The 22,504-nt window shown below is 39.6% G+C and overlaps 1 protein-coding gene across 1 annotated transcript in view; it reads right to left on the reverse strand.

The window, feature by feature from the left end:
• LOC147052229 (low-density lipoprotein receptor class A domain-containing protein 4-like) overlaps positions 1-22,504 on the reverse strand; it is a 92,199-nt gene that overhangs the window by 42,694 nt on the left and 27,001 nt on the right. The window contains exons 3-4 of the mRNA XM_085919405.1: positions 22,180-22,480; positions 12,242-12,382 (exon numbers count right to left, since the gene is read on the reverse strand). Of these exons, the coding sequence (XP_085775531.1) occupies positions 12,242-12,382; positions 22,180-22,219 (181 nt within the window). The 5' untranslated portion in view covers positions 22,220-22,480. The remainder of the gene's footprint in view (positions 1-12,241; positions 12,383-22,179; positions 22,481-22,504) is intronic.

The following is a 22,504-nucleotide window of genomic DNA, read 5'->3' on the forward strand; positions in this document are numbered from 1 at the left end:
TATCAGATAAGACCATTCATATAATTAGATGTGTGGCAACATTCGTGCCAGTTACGTTCAGCACAACGGAGTCACGTGGTTGAACTTCCAACTCTGTAACTCTGGTTACGTCTCTGATACAAGGTCAGAAATTGGAAAATTTACAAGTTGACCTCATCAGCCCCTCCTGCGGCCTTGAAAAAGACTAGTAGAACATGGAATTTCAAGTTTCATGCATATCATTATCATCACGCAATTGTCGGTACGTTGTCAATGTATCTGTAACTTCTAATCTATGAAAACGGGATTTGTTTTGGGGACTTTTTAAAGATTATATACAACATATTATTGGAATTGTTCAGGGTTAACATACCTTTTAAAGCAACTAACATTTCTCAAGTATTGTGTGTTCCATGAATGCACAAAAAGGCTTTTTTGTGCATTTGTGTGTGAAGCAACATTTTAAGAGGAACATTTCTAATTCTGTTTATGCGTGTTTTTATCCCTTTGCTGACAAGTTTATATCAACAGTTGTTGCTGTTAGTGTTGCTGTGCTGCTAAAAGAATATTGACAATATTGACCACATGCTGACGGAAACAACATAACAGTCATTCATCGAGAGGATGACAGAATTTCTCCAGTTTTTCTCTGTATGAGTCATTTGATGGGTGATCCAATCATTGTGACTGGAAACAGAGATAGTTAGTGAGGTCATTCTGCTGTGTCTCACACGGTTTCTATTAAGTTCAGTTCTAGTGCAACGGAGCGATTATTGCGGGCATTCAATAAACACGCGATTGTGCGATTCCCAAAGCAGCAGGAATCCATCTCAGCCAGTACAAATCCAGAAAATTATCCCTTTTATATTTGTTATGTTTCAGTTGCGATGGCTTGTATTTATCTGTGTTAAAATGGAGAGTACCAGTGTATTTGCCATCACGGTCAAAACAGTTCTTATTACATTTTTTTGCTTACGGTGCTATCTCGCACCTATTTTGATTGGCTCCATTTGTTGTATTTTAATTCTGCCATTTAGTTTTTGGGGGTATCTTCTTGGCAGTATTCCTTGCTCCACTTACCAATTGCTGTGAGACACTTTTTTTTTTTGTTAATGCTTTCTGTTAGTTTGTCTGTATTTGACCCTTTTTTCTACTCAGCAGTAGTGCTTTGTGTTTGGACTGCTTTTTATTTGTTTGTTCTCCCTACAATATTTTCCATTTGCAATTTTAAGTGGCTACACCCAATAAGACTCTGCCTGCTTTGTAGTCTGACTAGTTTTACAAATCATTACACAATGGTTTGTTTTCAAGGTTGCTGTTATTTCTGGTAACCTTTATAGAAAATGCTCACTTTAACAACATTGTAAAAGCTACATTTTCTGATAAATTCTATGTTTTATATCTGGTCAAAAATACTAAACGCTAATGTGAAGCAGTGGTGGCACTGCATTAGGACAACACTCCACCCAATAGTTGTCTTTGTATTAAATTCAATGCCAATAAAAAAAATTGTGCATATGAGTGCATTCATAAAATTGTCTTATAATTGTTATAGTATATTGCCTTACTTGGTCATTTCCATATGACATAGATGTAAAACCAGTTTGTAAAGGACAACATAAAGAAAAATATAAAACCTCGTTTCTGAGAAATAAATAATAATAAGAGAAATAAGTAAATGTGGCCGATCCCTCTGAGACAAATCTTGGATTTTATGCCATTGGATCCGGAAGAAAATCTCAATCTGGAAAAAATGTTACCTCCTCTGCTGTAATGACAGATTGTCTTCACTCATGCATTGCATTGACAAGTCATAAATGCTAAAGCTTAGGGACTTACTTTAAGTATTGCCTGATGACATTTGATTTGACTGAATATTGAAATATTTTGTTATCCATTAAGATTTAGTGTAAGAGGCTCTTTGAGAGAAGAGATTGACCAGAAGTACAAAGTTCAGGTCAGCATCAAACATCATACAATAAATGTTGTATGCAGAGAATTTAAATTGTATAATATTAGTTAAATCCAAATTTAAATCCATACGGGATCGGTAAGCCATGTGTCCTGGTAGATGAATTGAAGACTCTAAAAAAAACCCGATGCAGTAGATGTGAAAGGCAGTTTGTTTACATACATGTGTCCCATGTGATTAACTTGCAAACAGTCCAAGGTTTACCGTAGTCGACTGTGACAACAATGAAGACAAATACAATAGAATAAAATAGAACGGATAATAAAATGTATGGTTGGATAATAATATTGTCTCCAATCTGCATTCCATCTAAAAATGTTTACGTACGGACGCAGACATGCTTAATCCTGTGGTGTTGAGTTGCCATTTGCATGGAGTCTCTTGTTGGTAATTACTACACAGCCCTGAATTGTATACCAAACACTGTAAATACAAGGGCTCACGAGGCTAATTTAGTCATTACACAAACCATTATGAACAAATGAAGAGTGACTCCTTACTGCGAGTTACTCCATCAGTGCATTTACACACTTGACCGACTGTGTGTGCCTGTGTTTTTTTGTGTGTGTGTAATCTGTAAATGAAATGGTAAATATTTATTTATTCAATGAAAAAAAAAGAAAGACTGTTTTATTATAGTTCTATATTAAATATTCTTAAAGTCTTGCCAACCCTAATACAGATGACAAAAAGATTTCCAGAGAGTACAAACTATATATTTAACATACATTTGATACCAGTACTTGAAAATTGCAACCGCCATCCTTTTCCGATAATGAACAGGCTTTACATGTGACACGTCTTGGGTGTGAGAGAGAATGAAAGTCTGACACCTCTTCCCAGACTTGGAGGCCTCACATAAATGGAGAATGTATGCACGCCGGGTTTTGGGAGCTAACATGTTTTACTTGTGTTCTTTGGGTTGTTGTCCTGTTGCATCACCATCTGACAGCTGGTGTGAAGTACTCTTCAAAAAGATATCTGGATAAACTTTGTTTTACATCGCTTAGAACTCCAGAGCACTACGTCCAGACTCCGGGTACACAAAAAGTTTGCTGTTTTTTGTTTTATCATTCATCTGTCCACACCATAGAAGTTATCGAGTAGCCTTTATGCAGACAGCAATGTCTTCCTCTGTGCTTTTCCCTCGATGACATCCTTTCTTCTTCAATGTTTTATTCGATGTATATTTGTCCAAAGAGATTATTGCATGTGCCAGAGACTTCCGTAAGACTTTAACTGATCCTCTAGGATTTTTCTTCACCTCATTGAGCATTCTGGGCTGGGCTCCTGTAGTCATTTTTATAAGGCAGAGAGGAGGAAAAGTGCTAAACTTTATAGACAATCTGTTTTATCATGAACTGCTGAACATCAAGTGACCCCTTTCCAGTTTCATGCAAGTTAATGCTGAATTGTAGGTCTTCAGAGAGCCTTTTTGTCAGGCAATGCTTCTTCAGATGACACAAATCAAAACTGCTGTGTCTTTTAATCATTCTCAAGGCTGAGTTTTCCAAAGGAGAAAAGAAAACCTGGACATTGTGAAGATAAGACAGACAACGTTTGTAGCTGACTGGCTTGTTTACGAGCGGCAACAACGAAACTGCAAGCAAAAGAGAATGGAATTAATTTTTCTAGCACTTTTTTTTTTTTAACCGATCGCCCATGTGTATACAGATTATACATATTCATACAAGCATAATAAGACTTTTAAGAATAAATTTAGTGCACACACTTTACTGATAGGAACTACAGGTGTCTGTGACATTCTATAAATGGACAGTGAGTGTACGGTGACTATATGCATATTCATTTATACAGCAATATTAAAAATTCAAGACGTACTTTTCGTGCTCACTCTCTCCTGAGGGGAAGGGCAGGTTACAATTTGACGGAGGGATATTGCGATTCAATGTCAATATCCTCCCTCGGAGTAAAAACTGTTGTCTGCTGTCTGATTGTTGCGGCATTTGACAAGGTTGGGATGGCATCCGCTGATGCTAGCATACTGGGAAGCAACCCGAAGGGCTTTCGTTTCAATTAAAAAGCCTCTTACGCGAGTAAAATCCTTGTACTAGAGACTACTGAAATGTTCTGACTCTTAACACACGCTACAAAAATCCTTCCACAAAATTCACATCCTACCGAAACTGAAGTGAGCGTTTGACTACAGTGTATGTGTGTTTCACTAATGTATACAATCAACATCAATTCAGGAATGTGTGTGAGCATTTAGTGATATGTGTAAGAGGTCATCTTACATTCTCTTCTTGACTTCCCCTGGATGCGGACTCACATACGTGCACGTTTCCCGCACGTAAGCGCTCAGCAATCCTTTACAGTAGATGAATGTGTGTTCCAAATAAAAACGGGGGGACCACCCAGGACTAGTGGTATCACCCTGCTGACCTCTATGACTGATGGATGAAGCCTATTCACATCAAGCCTTTAACACCTTCAGTTCCCTCTCTCCACCCCCATACACACAGGCACGCACACACTCAATAGTCAATACAAGCGCTGTACAATCCCCTAAGACAAATGGACAGACTTCAAACATGCACATACACAACCTCCAAAAAAACAGAGTGGGAGGCCGGCGAAGAGAGAAGAAAAAGACAGGCGGTGGTTTACTCCAAAGACAGACCTAACTTCATCTCAGCCTTTTCTCCTCTTTCTTCCACATTTCTCTCGAAACAAATGCACAATTCTCATCGGGAAAGAAATACTCAGTATTATGGTGAGGGCTTCATTTACCCCCGAGGGGATCATTCAGGCCCTCTGTGTGTCTCTGAGTGCATGTGCATCAGAATTTGTGTGTGAGTTGTGATGGTGGTGGGTGGGGGTGGGAGGGGGGGGGGGGGGGAGCGGCTTGCAAAGCTGTCAAATAGCCCCCCGCTTTTAATGGCCCAGCTGCATCATTACCTAGCGCACACACACTGGGCTCAAATAGACTGAGGGGAGAGGAGGAGCACATAGACAAGTCTATCAAACTAAGTATGAAGAGAGGAAGGGGGCACTTGTCATTAACCAGCATGCACTCTGGAGTTTCAAGACAAAAGTAGAACCGACGGGAGAGGGCCCGCCGCACACAAGCATCGAATCTCCATCGCAAAGGAGGTTAGAGATCGACGTGACATAAAAACACGGGAGGAAGAATTACAACAGACGTCTGTCATTAACAGTGAGCTCTAACAATGCCAGGTGTCTAAGTATATGCTGCATCACTCTAATAGAAGGTAGATCTTAAGATGACATTCTGGGGAGATATCAGGGTGTATTACACGACACAGCATCCAGAAACCAGACAGTGTTAATTTGTCTGGCATAGATTAAAGTTTTATGAAGCTTTAGCTCCAAAATAGAAGCCTAAATATTAATACATTTTATTTGGAGGCACTCGAGGAATATATTATAATATATTAAATAAAACAACAAGAATAATATAATTATATGAAATATACAGCCCTTAATCACGGAAATATCTGAGTGGGCTTCACGTGCTCACACTTGACAAATATTCTCGGCATCCCCCGGATCATAGCCCCAGGAGGGCAAGGAAAAACTAACCTGAGGGAGTTCTGGGGTTGGGTGATATGTATGGGAAATAGTGACTTAGTCTTTTGGATTATTGGTGGTGATTATATTGGAGTAGTAGAGGGTTTTAGTGTTGGCAATGGAGTCCTTATATTGTAAGATTTGGTGAGTCTATATATTTCTTGGTGGACTGTGAGTCCAGTTTTTCTATCAAGGCAATCAAGTTGTCGACATTTGGCTTTCATGGGATCGAGACAGGGTGAACCAAGGGGAAGAGCGAGAGAAAGAAACAGTTTTAGGTGGAGTTCAAAAGGTCCAGGGCTAGAAATGTGAGCTTGAAAGGGTAAATATTCTTTTTCTTCTTTAATGAAATAATATGTGGTGGTTTGGTGATGGAGGGAGTGAGTTTTACTGTAAATAAGAGGAGAATGTGCTCAGTTATATGAAGTTCATCAGTGGAAAGGTCAGAAGTCTAGGATGTGCTGAAGAGAAGAAGGCCTTAATTGACATTGTACAACTGGTATACAATGAAATGAAGATATTTCGCCAGTGGGAGGCTGCTGCATTTGCAAGGCGATGCCAGGCACTACTGGGAGCAAGTTAGGGTTCATTGTCTACACTTGAGGATCGAACCCACAACTTTCAAGTCAAACACTTAGCCATATTTAGAGTGTGTGGCTGAAGTGACACAAAATGTCCACCCCAACTGGAGCCTTGGAGTTGACTAACGGCACAGTGGGGATTGGATTGAATTAGCTTCAAAGAGTAGGGCTGTTACTATGTCTCGATTTAATCTCGCTTACGGTCAATGATGAGGTCCTGGATAACATGTCCCTTGCTTGTCAGTGAGCGGATGTTGAGCAAAGTTGACTGAGACGTAAGCGTTGCTAGTATCACGCTGTGGTCGACAGTCCAGCTGGTGGAGCGACGGGGGCGACCAGCAAGGGATCAGATGGACTTTCCTGGAATTGAGCTGTCATGGTAGAGCTCGATTTTGTTGTTGCTTTTTTCTCTTCGAGGGTTGTAAGTAAAGTTGTTGATAAAATAAAGACTATGATGCATGGTAGAATGAATTTCAAGAAAACAAAACTTTGTTTCCAGAACTAGTACCCACTCACTGTTTTTTTTTTTTTCTTCTTCTTTTCCATCTCTTACCAGAGCCTTAGTTAGTTGAGCTCAGACTGTAGAATACAAGGCACATACTTGGATGGTGGGAGTTTGGAAATTAGGCTTGTTTGCATTTAGACACTGCTCTCTGGGCACTTGGTAAACGTGATGAGAGGAGGGAGACGGGGGAGAAAGAGAGCGAGAGAGAGAGACAGAGAGAAAGAGCAAAAGTAGACTCCAAGAGAAAGATGAGATACAGAGAAAGAGAGAGGGAGAGACTGAAGAGAACACTGGATATAAATTCATTATGTAAATCCACAGCTCAAACAAATTGACAGGCGGGTATTACACCCGAGAGGAGCCGAATCAAGAGCATGAAAGCATTAGTTCCACTCACCCTTGACCTCCACTCTGGACCTGCTCGCCGAAGTGTGCCTGTTATGCATACTAAAGACTCAGGAGAGGCCGTCCTAACAGCAACATTGCAACAGATGTTGTTTTCTTACACTGGTAGCCAGAGACTCTTTCATCCTTGATCTAAGCAGAATGTAAACTATGTTGAAAGGAAAACAATTGTGGTGTTTCTTGCTGGTGGCGGCACCAGGCGCAGCTGGCACCACTGGAGGAGAGTCTTTCTTCCAATAGATGATGATGATGATTATTATTTACTTGGCGGCGGAAGCTAAACATTTTACGTTGCATTACATTATCAACAAGAAACATATTTGGTGGCGCTGGTCACCTATTTCCTCTTCAATATTTTACAACCCTGAACAGGATAAGCGTTATAGAAAACAAATGGGTGGAGGGTTCCCCTTGATCAAATCTTTCTTTCTGATTCAACAGGCAATCTGAAGGAGGAAGAAATAATTGTCGCAATTGAGCAATCACGTGACAAGTATGGTCATAAACATCTGCAGCTTTGATTGCCTCGACAGAATTACAGCCAGGCGCCACTTAGCGTTGACCTAAATACTGCGCCGGCCGGGGTTGAAGAGGCATTAACAAGGTTCAAAGCCAGCCGTCGGTTTGGGCAAAAGGGAAAGATGAGAGCAAAAGACAAACAAGCACAGACAGTAATCATGAGAAAGACGAGTTGAGCAGATGAGTGTTTATCCAGAGCTTTAGCCCAATATTTCCCTTGTTGTGTCTGCTCAGAGTAAATCCTTTAACCACATGGACAACAGGCTCTTCAACAGAGATGCTGAGAACAACAACTTGACAACTACATTCATCAGAATCTTGTTGAGCTCTAAATCTCTTTAATTTAAACAGCACTGTTTTGTGTCTTGTGTTATATTGCCCATGTGCTACACAGAAGGCTTCTACCTTGGTCCTACCTTGAACCATTTGCTTCTTTTTTGGGGGGAAAAAAACCCCATTTATAATTCTCTGTAAGACTAAGAATTCTTTTAACTCTTTCTTTCTTCAAAGATGAAAATTCTCTCCAACAAGTGTTTAGACATTTTTCAGTATTTCTAATGCAATGTCGCAGAAATACTTTTATCAATTAATTGTGTGTGTGGTCCAGTACGGTCTTAAATGTATTTTCCATGAAAGGTTTCTTGGTAGAACCTCTAATACAGGGTTCTGAGAAACTCTTCTGTTTGTTGTTGAATGGTTTGACAGATGAATTCTCCTTTAAATGTTAGATACTGTATGACCAAGCTGAAAGATGAAATTATTGGACTGTGTGGGAAAGACAATTCGATAAAACATGATGATTATACAGCAGCTACTTGTGGTATTGCCTGGGAAAAAGAAGTAATGCTGCAAGTTGTGGTATGTCATTTTACACCACTTAATAAAACATTTTAATGAAGCTTCGTTTATCTCCATTACAATGAATCACTTTTGTACTTCAAGATAAAAGTGTCAAACTATAGCCACTTCTTTCTCAGTTATGTTACAAGGTTATTATTCTGAATAGATTTAGTTGTTATACACAAATATTTTACACGCCAAAAGTTGCAAAGGTCAAAGGGCTTCAATTGCACATTCTGTTCTGCCGAGGGAGCCTCATTTGCATAGAATAAAACACAAGGTAGAATAAAAATGGCAACAATAATGTTGATAATAATGGTTCACAAACTGTGACTAGGGTAAAAAGAGTTTGAATTTTAGCCATGAAAATCTTAAAACAATATCTTGCTTCTTGTACTGTGGCCGGAAAAAAAAACTTTTTTTCTCTTTGTTTTTATTTGAGAAATTTGGAAGCTCATTATGAGTTGATTAACTCATCAAATTTACTTCCTGCAACAAAACCATTACTCAGCTATAATAAGATTATTATTATGCATGTATGTTCACTGTAGTTCATGATATACAGAATTAGTATCACATTATGAACATTTACATCTTATATCAGATAAATTGCTTTGTTGAAGCTCGATAAAGTAGATTGCAAAATTTTGCCATCGCTGAATGATAATGATACCAAACAAAAGGAAATATGCAGTATGTAAATCAGTCATGCTTATTGAAATGAAAATTTGCATACAAAAAAAAAGCAAAAAAATACCCTAAAATGGAACTAACGGCATAAAATACATACTTGAGCACTTCCAAAGGGGGATTTCTCTACTCTTTAGAGAGAAATAGACATTGGAGTTATCGTGGTAAAAGCAACCGAAATAATTTCCCTGATCCATCTCGGCTAGTGTAGAAAGAAGAAATATATTTATAAGTTCCTGAAAGGAAAAGTTAAATGACTGAACTCAAGGTGCTTGCTACACACACACACATAGGTCCAAATTGCACACACACCAAAATTAGTTTCAGAATAATGAATGACTTGTACACAAATGTAGTGTCACACTTATTTTTGTCACGGGCTACTTTGTAGATACGGCTTCCCTCAGAGGGCCATTGTGAAACCAAATAAATGTTTAATCGGCATATAAAACCCCCCAAAATGATAGATTACTAGCTTTGAAATCAGATTCTAACGATAGTTTGTTTAATTATTGTTTGTTGCTTTATAGATGGTAAAAAAAAAAAAGTCTTGCATAGGCTCAACATTTTTTATTACACATGACTGACATTTTGGAACCGATTTTAGCGAGGGTCATGGGAGTTGACCGAAATTATTTGCTTTTATGGGCCACATAGAATGATGTGGCGGGCCGGGTCTGGCCCCTGAGCCTTGACTTTGACACCTGTGGTTTACAAGGAGCAATTGACAGGTTTGGTGCCAAGATTTGTCTCTAATACCGCGCTCTACAAATGACTCCTTCAGATCCCTAAATTCAGTAGCGCCACTCCAAAGTGCTCCCCAATACTGTAACTACCACACTGGGCAAGACCACCGATAAATCCTCCAGGTAAACCGAATGAAAAATCTTTTTTGATCTTGTAAGGGAAGATCACAACTACACCATATGTACAAAAAGCATTGCCAGGCCATCTGTTATTTGTCTCACTTTCCTGGCAAGTCCTCGTAACGGCCCACACATCCCCGAGTGGTCGGTGCTGCAGGGAGCTGAGATGTTGATGCAGTACAAAATAGTCTAAAAACCTGCTGAAGTCCAGTACAGTTATAAAAAACCCAAACTGAAGAACAGAAATGCAGGACAGTATTGCAATGCATTCTGGAAGTATGGATGGATGGATGGATGGATGGATGGATGGATGGATGGATGGATGGATGGATGGATGGATGGATGGATGGATGGATGGATGGATAGGTGGATGGCATACATGATTCCACACATGAGAAACGTGTGAATTAAAGGTTTGCCAACAGTGCAGAAAAAGGAAGTAACTTAATAGCCACCGTATGCTATTTGGGCTCCTAGAGGCCCACAAAACAATGAATACATTAAGAAATAGGTGCATGATTTATAGATAGCGATGCGGGGTAAACACTACAGCAAAAATTGAAATGACTTTCTCTTTTTTTATCTTACCTTCAGGTGAATAACAACTGTGATATGACGGACAGGTAAATGACTGACTTGCTCCTCAAAGCCCAATTAATACATATAGAAGACCAACTCAATAACATCAAACTGCTTTAAGGACATGGGTGAGGATGTGGAAAAAGAGGATGAGTGGAGACATACAAATAGAAGAAAATTGAGGACAAATGAGAGGAGTTGGATGAAGAGTAGAAAAGAGAGGAAAGGGGGGCGAGGGGTGGAAACGAGAGTGTCTAGACAGCATTCATGATCCATCTGTCTGCCACTGCCACAGAAACAGCCACAGGCTACAACAAGATGGCAAACGCTATCATGACACAAGCACTTTCTACCGCTCTCAACCAGTTCCTTTCTTTTACATCCCTCTTTCTTTTCCTCTTTCTCAGTCTACTGATTTCTCACTTTTCTAATCCCTTGCCACTCTTTACAGCGTTCCCATCCTTTTTTTTTTATCTCTCCTTCTCTCCCTCCAGCACTCATCTCTCTCTCTGTTTCTCTGTCAGGCATCGCCAGAAAATTACAATGATTGTACGGCTTTCCCATAATGTTGGCTGCAGGCACATTTACATTTGCACTAGACAGCTAAATTTTTTAAGCACCCAGCTCAGGATTTTATGTTGTCGAAATGGGATGGAGTCCCCTCAACATTCAACCTGCAATGAAGAGAAACGGATAGAAGAGATGAAAGACAGCGGGGAAAGACAAAAAAAAAAAGTGAAAGGTTGAAGGGTTTGCAGCCAGCGAGCAAGGAAGTGATGAGAGGAAGGTGAAGAACTTGCCGGACACACACAGATCCAGTGCCAAGGATGAAAGTGGTGCTGTTAAAAGTTCTCCCACTCCCCACTAAAAGTTGTTGAAAGAGAACGCTGCAGCACATCAAAGTAAGTTGGCAGACAGCCATTGCGCTCCAATGGCGTCCTTCACCCTCTCTCCTTCCAATCTCACTCTCCGTGTATCCTCTGTTTCCATTGATTGTGGTGAGCCGAGGGACCACTCTCATCTCCCTCCCCTGACGGTAGTGCTCGGTAAGAAGCGAAAAAGGGGAAGCAGCTGGGGGACTCACAAAAGTGGCGCAGAGTTTCAAACAAAAACAGGACAGAAATTGAAAGGTAGAAAATCTTTGATGGAACATGTCAGGCTAATTTCAAAAAGTCTTTCATTCAAAGTGCAATTATCTCTACCCTCCGGCTACCGTTGTTGCATTTACCTGCTGATGTTGGAGTACCCGTCATTGGTGTTCATGCCTTACAAGTCAATCCATAAAATAGGATTGAAAGCTTGTTTTCATAGAAAATTGTTGAACGCAAAGTTACAACCCCATTAGATTATTTTCTCTCCAATTTTTGGAAATACATTTATACCCAGAACACTGTCGAGGCATCCCAGTATGAAGAAAAAGCAGTCATTTATTTTCTTAATTAAAAGAAAAAAGAATGATGCTGCATCATGACGCAGCCTCTTGGATAGCTAAAAGAAAAAAATAACCATATTTGGTCCTTTGTATGAAGCAACTCTTGAATGGATGCAAACTAATAAATAGGCGAAGCATAAAAAAACTTGAAACTATTTACTAAAATGTGCACCTCTTCAAAGTTATAAGCATTTAGTTTTTTCTACTTTTTCTCTAGTGAAGAGCAACACCTTTTTACCAGAAGGCACAATGTCTAAACTTCATTAAACATCCCTCAGAGAGTGGCAAATGAAGAACAAAAGGGAAGGCAGCACTCACAGTTGAAGATGCCCGGTGGAGGGTGCTGGGTGACCATGGGGCAGTTCTCCTCATCGCTGTTGTCCCCGCAATTATTGAGCTGGTTGCAGATCAGTGAGCCCAGGCGCAAACAATTCCCATTGGTGCAGTGAAACTTGCACTCTGTTCAGCCACAGGGAAGAGACATGAAAATAAGAGAGAGCTTACTCGGATTATGTACTTCTAATCACCTTTAATACATTGAAATGCAGTTGGAAGTTGTCTGGACATTGTGACAAATAAATACTGTACTATTGCATTTCACCGATGCATTTTTTCATCAAGTAAAAACAAATTCATAAAGGTCAGTCCACAGAGTCAAATGTAAAAAAGTATATGCATAATTTCTCAAATATGGTACTGTAGATAGTGAGTTTATCTCGTTATACAAACTCAGAATGTGCAAGGTCAGGTAAAAAAAAATAAAAAAGTCTACCAGTAAGTTGCAAAAAGACCTCAATTATAGACTTTTATTCGCAGATGCACTTTCAAATGGAAGAAATAAGAAACCAAACGGTCATTTCAGGAACTATTTTCTCATTAAATATTAAAAAAAAAAAAAATAGCAGAATAATCGTATAAAACATTTAACAGTGTATGACTATGCTGTGATCTTGGCCTTTGGCCGGATTGAGTTCATTTGTCCATATGATTAATTGGTTCATTAAATTCCCTCCAGCTAATGTACTCGAATAATTTTCACAAGCAAGTGGACAGATGGACATCCCGTAATACCATGGTCATATCTGTCACCATCATACATAAAGTTTTTAAATAATTGCCCAGGAAGGACTGAAAAATATGTACACACAGATTGGACCATTTACTACATTTGTTAAAGTATGCATTGTACGTGGATATAAATATGAGTTACAATCACTGTGTGTTGCTTATTATGGGCTAATCTTTCCCAAAGGTGTCAAATCCAGGTCCAAAACGTAAAACGTGCGCCACAGTTGCTTTTAATCAACCAAGCCAGCAGGAAAATGAGCTTTCAGGAGCTAGTTTGTATACCTGCTGGTTAATTAAAAGCACTTGTGACTAAAGCCAAATTATGGAAGGGATTCAATTTTCTGGACCTGGATTTGACATTTGTTGGGCTTTCCAGGCACTGTGAGAAAAATCAAAAACTTAATTTCCAGATTATCCTTGATCATGTTTGACTGGCCAAAAAAAGCATAGAATGTCAATTTTTTTTTAATTGTTCTCAAACATATGACACTTTTTTTCCATTTATAAAATGAGAGTTTTGTGTTTTACAGCTCTTAAAGAGTGTTGTGTACTCGAGATGACAAACACGTCCAAAGTTGTTGACTTTACTACTCCACAATAATGTTTAGAGTTTGACGACAACTAGTCACGAATCATGAGTTTTGGTCCTGAAGAAGATGCACAGAATGAATTTAGTCCTTCACTTTTATTTATTTTGTCTTTTAGAACTGAATGTGCTACTGGTGAGTGAAGATAAAACCCACAAAGAAACAAAAAAAGGTTATGTGATTACTTGAAAACAGCTTAAATGAACACCATGGAGAAACTGCTGCTGTGGTGGACCTAGAGCAATGCTATATTTCCTCATTTGGTCAAGCACTACTTAGTTGTCCCAGTGGGAAACACGCTGAGCGAGAGGAAGTTTTACCTTTTGCTGGAAATACCATCACGAAACAACTTCCTCTTGTGTTCTGTTACGTTCTGCGTATATTCTACATTTGAGCTGTCCGTTGACGAGGATGAAGAGAGGATTAACATGACAATTGTCAGTCCTATTTGTTTTCCAAGCATGATGGAAAAAAAAATCACGCTACACATTCTACACACCCTAAAAAAATCTTTTGAAAATCAGCCCCCTCTCGTATGGGTGGTGACCAACTGTTTTATTGCATGTAATCCACACTGAAAAGACAAGCCGCTTGAATAAGATGGCCTTCTAATAAGCATTTTTGCAGGCCATCTTCTTGTGGCAGTCCCTGCAATTTGCCCTTTTGGCAGCAAGCAACTTAATGATACTGCATTTTCTCCTCTTCCTCTCACAACAAGAACAGCTTGTTCTGGTCTCGTCTAGACGGTGGCGGCGGGGGTGTATGTGGGGGGGGGGGGACTGGGGTGTCAATTGCAGAAACAGAAATCTGATTGAAAATACAAACCAGCATGACCATTCTTTGGAAATAGACTTTTCCCCTTTTTTCTAAGTGGCAATTAGCAAAGCCTCAGTGAATTGCCCTGTCTTGCTTTTCCTCACTCTGTCTTATCTATTAGTCGATTGTCTATCTTGCGGTCTCTGCGCCTTCTCTTTCATTCTCATCTGTTCTGCCTGTCCTCTTCTCTTCCACTCTATCATGCCATATAACTCTCCAATTTTGTCCGAGCCACTTGTCTCTCCCTCTTCATCCTCCCTCCCCGAGCTATCCTCTCATTTCATGTCGATACGTTTGGTCAAGGCCACGGAAAAGAAGCAAAGCTCTAAAAAAAATGGGAGAGAACATAAAACGCCTCATTTGCACACTAAATTATGCAGAGCCCTCTTCTTTGCAAACATACAACATTCATACAGGTTAACTACAGGGATGTGAAAATGCCAGAAGGACAAATGAGTTATCATAAGCTTCTAAGTCACTCAAATGTAATGGATAAGAAATGAGCGCCCCTAAGGCTGTTAAAAAGCAAACAACAAGGATACCGTACAATAAAAACTACTTTAAAGGTCATCGTGCCAAATCATAAAAGCAGGCAATAAATCTGCATTACATTGGGAGGTTTAGGACGAATTTCAGAAGGATTTGCACAATTAATGTGATGTGGGGGGGGGGGGGAATGAAATTAATACATATATTTCAAATTATTTTTAGAGGAAGTATACATCTGAAGACACAAGTAACTTCAATGAACACATTCAATTAATAATTCAATGCATACAAAGGCAGCACATGTTAAGGGACCTCTGCTTTCAGAAAATGGATGGATGTCTACTAGGAATTTAAAGCTTGTTTATCAGCATGACAAATATCCAAGGCATTCCAAACTAGTCCGGAGGGATATTACAGAAATGGCCGAACCACAGCGTGGATAAAATCGAAAATCTGTCCAACCACAGTCTGTCATATTTAGGCCACGCTTACAAGGAATAGTATGTAGTTTGAGTGTATGTTGCTAGATGACCGAAAGAATGAAAAACTAAATAAATCATTTTAAGGGTACGCAGACGCCAAGGCTGCCCTTTGTCACCTTTTCTGTTCATTATGTTTATGGAGAGAATTTTAAGCGCTTAGCCACAGGAGTGTCAATTTTATTGTAGCCGCGTAGATCTTAATTTAATCTCATGTGGAAGGACCATTAAAATAGCATAATTACACATACAAACATAGTATAATTGATAGAAAAAAACTAAGGTTTTCCGTTTTAAAGATAGAAACCAATACAAGTAAATTAGGAAACTTATTTTATTGGACTACTCTTTTACAAAACTTTAAACGTAACATACATAAACGGTTGCTATTTGGAATTGAAAAATGTAGTATTGCACTTAGCGAATGAGAATGCTGAAGGGCTGAAACTGAACTGAAATATTGGGGGGGGGGAATACAATGAGTTGAAATGATAGCAATACATTAACATGAATTGGGGAAGTCAGAAACGGAAAAGGAGAAATACTGCAAAAACGGTGTATTTCAGCAATAGTTTCAAATAGGATTAGCTTTAAGTGCTCAAGACATTTTGAAGGAGGAGGTAATTATGAATTATTATTAGTATTACTTTGCCCCCCCTAACCCACAGTTTTCTTTAATATTTCCTCATTTCCTCATTGTCTCTTCACCTCACATTGCTGCTTATCTGTAATTTCCTGTCGGCCCCCCGATGCCAATGCTAACAAACCTTTGTACATAGTTATAACCAACTGCACAAGTGAAGTCTAATGATTATATTCACATACTATGTTACACATATGTTAAGCAGACTATATAACACACACTGTATGATTACCATATAATGTAGTTCTTATGTATATTTCATAATTATATATCCACTCTGGTGTTAATATTCCTATATCAATCTTCTGGTTAGATGCAACTGCATTGCATTGGCTGTATACCGGCAGCAAGCATAATGACATTAAAGCGGACTCTTTAATCTGCATGATTGAAAAGAATGTGAGGATGGGAGAGAGGGCAGAGGAAAATGAGGAGAGTGGAACATGAGAGGAAGACAGACGAAGGAATTACTGTCACAATCAAGTCAACTTTCTTTGACCTCTCTATTAAAACATCAGGAGATGATTACAGGACCACTCGTTCTCTGTTGAAATAACATTTCTCATGAAAGGTCAGAAATTATGAGAGATAAAGACTTTTTTTGTAGCCACTTCCTTTTTCCTCAGAGTTCCCGCAGTGCTCTTGGACAAGACAAGACTTGATCCCACAGAGGATAAAGACTTGCAGACTGAGACAAAAAAAAAGTGTGACATGAATGGCACACTGACAAGTGTGTGTGTGTGGCTGCATGGAGTGTTGCCTCCACCACTTGACAGACTGGAGGCGGATGCTCATTTTAGCAATGTGCGCCATAATGTGCGCCATTATGTGTGGCCATTATGGTGTCCTTGGGCATTTGTTTGGAATGCATCTGTTTTCATGTCGGAGTATGATGAGTAAATGAGGACCACAGGGTCCTTTTTCTGCAGAACTCACTCTCACATTTGGATCAGTTTACGTGGTTAAAAATGAGATGCATATGACACATAACACAAATTGATCCTCAATGCAGCCAAGTTGGAAAAACACAACCGTTACAGAAGTCAGGAACATGTCAAGTGCAGGCAAATGCTTGATGGTCTCATCAGTTTAAATCAGTGTGCTGGAAATCGCTACAAACGTTATCTTAATGTAAGATTTTTAATGTAATGTCACACTAGGCAAAGGAACTGGAATTTAGATGTCAAATGTTTCTGCCGAAGACAGAAATGTGTCAAGTGAGCAATTGTCAAACTTCTAGTTCCAACGAACAAATTTGTTTAGAGCTTCCAAACTATGACCGTATGCTTTAATCATCAACTGTGGAGAGCAAAATTGAGTAAAATGGCTGATTTCATTGATTATTCAAACAAGAAAACAATCTCATCTTTTGGGCTTTGCAATAGCAGACGAATGCAGCCTGTGGATTTAAAGATTAAAACTGACATGCATATGAGGAAGAAATGATCTTTTTTGTTTTCTTTAAAAGTCATTGTCATTTTCGAGAAGGCCGAAAGAAAGCACAAACAGCAGCAAGAGAAATGTTTTAGTCAAGCAACATGAGAACTAGCGGTAGTCCCCAGTTACTTTATGTCATCATCCAAAACAATCACAACAAATTGATGGGCGCCATCGTAATGGAGTGCTTAGCACATTGACTTCCTTCCACATTCCCGAGACTTGCATGTGTCCTGAGTGTGTAAATCTTGAGTCGGAATGATTCTTTTATTCTATTTGTGTGTAGCGTGCGACTCGAATGAGGATAAAGAGTATAGACAATGGACAATTTCACCTGCTCGCTTTCTATCCGCTGACCGAGTCTTTGATAAAAAAGACACGCATCAGCATTTGCAGGCCACTAAGGTATTAAATGTGTTGCAGTTGCATCAATGAGTCATAGGGCATTCCTCCAAACTACTGTTCTCTTGCTTCATGGCTTTCCTTTTAAGCCTACTTCCCCTCAGTCCTCCAGCCTCCGTGCTTGGAATCCTCAATTCTTTTTGACCCGACAGTCCCTATCTTTATCTCCATTCGCCACCTTCTCCTTTCTCTTTGTATTTCGTTGTGCTACCAGGATAATTAAACATGACAGAATTGTGCTGACTCAGGGCAAATGACACCGATAGTGGAGGAAAGCCAGCTAGTGACAGAACAGCAGGGAGACCTTGAAAATGTGTCTCCTTCCTGCGGACCATATTTGGCATAAGAGGTTTTCGCAGGACAGCGACGATACGCGAGTACGTTTAGGCGCTCGGATCATGAACACGTTAAACCCCACAGTGGTTTGGCCTTAATGAAATGCTTCCTCGCTTGATATATTTCTCAGCTAAAACATAAAAAAACTACTGTACACCAAAGATGTTTACATGCAAAAGAAGTGTCTTGGTAAATTCATAAATCCTGAAATAGCATAATCAGAACATTTGATCATATTGACACTGGGTGTGCTAAAACGAATGGTGTCTGATAATCAAGAGGTTAATTCTCACGAGTTTAGTTTTCCCGTTGTCAGCTTAAAAGTTGTATACGCCCCAAAAGGCATGAATATTATTCCATTCCACACATTAAGTATGTACCAAAACAACACACGTTCACACACCCACACACTATGGTGCCATCCGAGCAGTGCATCTCAGCACGGAGGCAACGCCGACAGGCAGATCCAAAATAACATCTTCAACTCAGTAACCGCTATCACCAACTGAATCAGAGGAGATAGGCAGTCTGGCTGCCTGCTCAGCTAAACAAATCAAGACTGGTTATGCAAGCTTGCACAGAAAAATATACGCCTGGGCCATGAAAAAAAAAGCAGAAAACAGTTTGAAATTATGTCATTTTCACAATGCCTACCAACAAATGCTTTGCTTTCAATTATGGGGGATGCTGTGCAACCTCATAGTAATAAAGAAATATTATCATCCTAGAAGAGCTCATTTTGCTTTAGGGAAAAAGTACAAAAACGGTTTGTTTTAAAAGATTCAAATGTGAGTTTATCCTTTCCGCGTCACAAGTGAGCAGTTCAGGTATGCCGCCTCTTGACCGAAGCCAGCTGGCACAGAGAATAGATGAATACAGACCTGAGTGAACGTTTCGTTCTGACCGATCGTGATTATTTCACAACAATCGGTCTTCATGTTGGCAACATTCTTATGTCCTGCATGATGGATTTGTCCCGATGACGATTTGGGACTGACTAATATAAATTAACCATTTGTGTTCAATTCTGTCAGGATACCAACATTTTGCTGATGCTCCATGACACAGTTGAACAATTTGTTTCCCTTCAAGTATTGGTAGTGTAGCGTTATTTTTGTCTCTGAAACTTCCCAAGATGCTACTCCTTTACACGAATTGGTATCGTGATTATTTGATCATGATAGTATGTTGTTATTCTTACAATCTCAGCGGAGGGATAAACCAAATATAGGTTAATGGATGTCTTGATTAAGGGAACCGTTCTTAATCATTCAGCTCCAGGGTCTCTTTTCAGTGTCTTTGTTGTTCGTCATCTTATCATGTTGCCAAATTCAATAAAGTACGGCAGTAAAACACAAACTATAATCTCCTCGCTGTTCTATCGCTACATGCATAACCCGTAATGTAATTTTGGTGGAATACTTGCAACTCAGTTAAACATATAGTAGATCTTCAAAATCAATCTCCAGAATCAATACTACATGCCAAGCTTGTTAGAGGTGAAAAATGAAGAAGTTCACCGCTGTGTTGACAGGAAGAGCGGTACATATAATGTGTTTGAAGCCTCGGGCCCAAGAGCGGGCAGGCAGCGGCAGCTCCTCCTCTAATAACCCCAACCTGTCAGTCACTTAATGGATGGGCAAGGGCTCCACATGGAGACAGCTCAATATGGATTGACTTTGGTGGAAGACCACACCACAAGAGGTGGACGATGAGAGGGGGGAGGAGATGATAGACAGTTTAAGATAAATTGAGATAGGCAGAGAAAGGTGACCAGAGATGGAGCGGGAGATTGTATCCAAGCCAGAAATTGAAGATGACTTTGCAGGAAACACTCTGTGACTGACTACAGCTAAATTGGACATTTTAAAGTATGAGAGCTAAAATGATGAAGAAGTAGGAGCCTTACTCGAAAATGTACTTACAATCAGAGCCCGGGCAGTGTTGACACTAGTGGGTTTTTTTTTTTCACCGAATGTTGTGGTTTGACAGAAAACAGCCTTTGTAATGTATGGCAAGCTTGAATCATTTTCTAAATACAGAAGACACGGGGAAAATTGTAACACTAAAGAGCGACCCAAAACGCCACAATGGGCACTTGGTAAATTAGGTTGTGTCGACCCATTCTTGACTTTATCCAGGATGGGACTAGCAGCAATATTATGTGAAAAGTAAAATTGCTTTTATGTGAAAAGTAGAATTGCTTTTTGTTTAAAAGGAAAGTCAACCTCAAATGTTGCTTGACAATATGTTGTAGAGTATGTGAGACATGGTGACTGTGATGTCATTTAGCACATTGAGCTGGATAAAAACTGAGATGATTTTTTGCTCTTTAATTCATATTCCACAAAGCAAACATTAATCTGAACACTATGCTTTGACTGCACATAATTACAAAGAAAAATTTAGAATGACTTAAATAAGGAATCGCATGAACTATATTGATAAAGCCCCAAAAATGGGAATCAGCATGGATTGAAATCTATTGAAGCAGACATAAACACAGACAAGCAATGGACTGATTCAGAGTCTAGACATAGTGTGTAAACTTATTTGACCTCGCATGAACTACACACGGTAAACAAAACCCCATTTTAACCTTGTTGCTATTGACCATTGCTGTCTGCCTACACCTGAATGTCAGTGCTTGTGTTTACTGGCAATGATGACTTTCCCTCGACCCCTCAGGACCTTTGTAGAAACTGGTCACACCAGACTAACACACGCAAACACACGCACGCATCAAAGTGTGCAAAGCTAATGCATTATGCAACACATGCCCTGAAAGACAAAGAAGACTCTTCCATATTCATATTCTGTTTGTCATAGTGTTCAATTTATAGCAAACTGGGGTTTAAATGTGGGTAGGTCATAGCAACCTTAATGGAAAGTGATACAATCATGGCAGATTGAATGAGCTTGAGGATGCTCACTGTACACATCTCCAAATCTCTCATTCCAATCCGTCAAGAAGACGATGACAATTATAATCTCCTCTACATAAAATGGGACCCAACGAATGTTGCTTGCCTGGCTTGTTTTATGCAGCTTCTGAGAGTTACACTGGATAATCTTGCAATAAACAAAACCATATTAGCTTTGTTGGATGATGGATCCCTTAATGTAGCATATGGAAGTACGGAAAGTATAAATAATTGCATGCGAGTTACGGTATTGTGTATTGAGAAATTTAAATTGGTGCATTTACAGAGCACGTTTGAATCCATTAAAAATGATTATAAAATATCTGATCATTAGGATAGGCATTGGGAGAAGGGCTTTGGATGAATAGTAAATAATTAGATTTTTTTTTTTTTTAACCCTCATGAGGGTTGCCTATGGTTATATAGATGAGGTGTTAGTATTTTACCTCATAATGAAAAAGTCATTTAGTGCTTTTGGTTCCTCCGACTACTGTGTCAACAATTCATCACAATATGAAATACCAAGTGCAAATTACTGAGCAAACATCCTACATGTCTCAATATAAATGAAAACATCATTTGCACAGTTTACTGTTGAGAATAAAGAGTCAACACGGAATTTATATGACGCTCATAAAGACGCAGTCATACAGCAGTGCTTGTGGGAAGAAATATTTTTTTGCCCATATATTAATATTGCAATACTAATTAGCAATAGAACAGAAGAGTAGAATCTTGTCAGTGAATCACAGCGGCATGTAAGACATACACTTACACACTTCCTAGAGGTGTGTGCTTGTGTTTTGGTCTGTGTGATGTGAGACATCAAACAGTTTCAGGAAAAATATTTTTCTGTTCAATGTTGCCCGGGGCCGATAAAACTGCAGCTATAGCTGTTTTCTTGAGAAGTATGAACCATTGAACTAAGTAAAAGAACAAATCGGAGTCATGTGGGGTACATTGTGTCCTTTGTTTCAGGACAATGCAACAATCTCTAACTTTAGAGACAATTTGGAGTCTAACACACACATGCACACACACAGACACACCTAATAAGGATATAATCAGTGTTTACCTTTGAATGCGTTTGTGTCTGGTGAGTCAGTTTCCTGCATAGTGCTCCTTCCAGCACTCTGACAGCTGCCGCCAATGCTGCGATGGCCAACAGGCCAACCTTAACCGGTCAGACCCGACGCCACTGGGGCAAGAATGGGCGGACGAGAGGAAGGTGCATCTCCGAGCAGACTCGCAGCCATCTTTCGTCAGCTCCCCGCAAGCGTGGAAACTAATTGCGCTCTGGCAATTGTCGCGTTGCAAGCTGAACAGCAGCGGCGTGACGGTCGGCTTGCCTTTGAGGGTCGGTGCTACCGCTCGCTCTGTCAAGAAGTCACAAAATAACT

This window comes from Syngnathus leptorhynchus, chromosome 8 (assembly GCF_054491065.1).
Source record: "Syngnathus leptorhynchus isolate UIUO chromosome 8, UIUO_Slep, whole genome shotgun sequence".
In the NCBI taxonomy this organism is placed as follows: Eukaryota; Metazoa; Chordata; class Actinopteri; order Syngnathiformes; family Syngnathidae; genus Syngnathus; species Syngnathus leptorhynchus.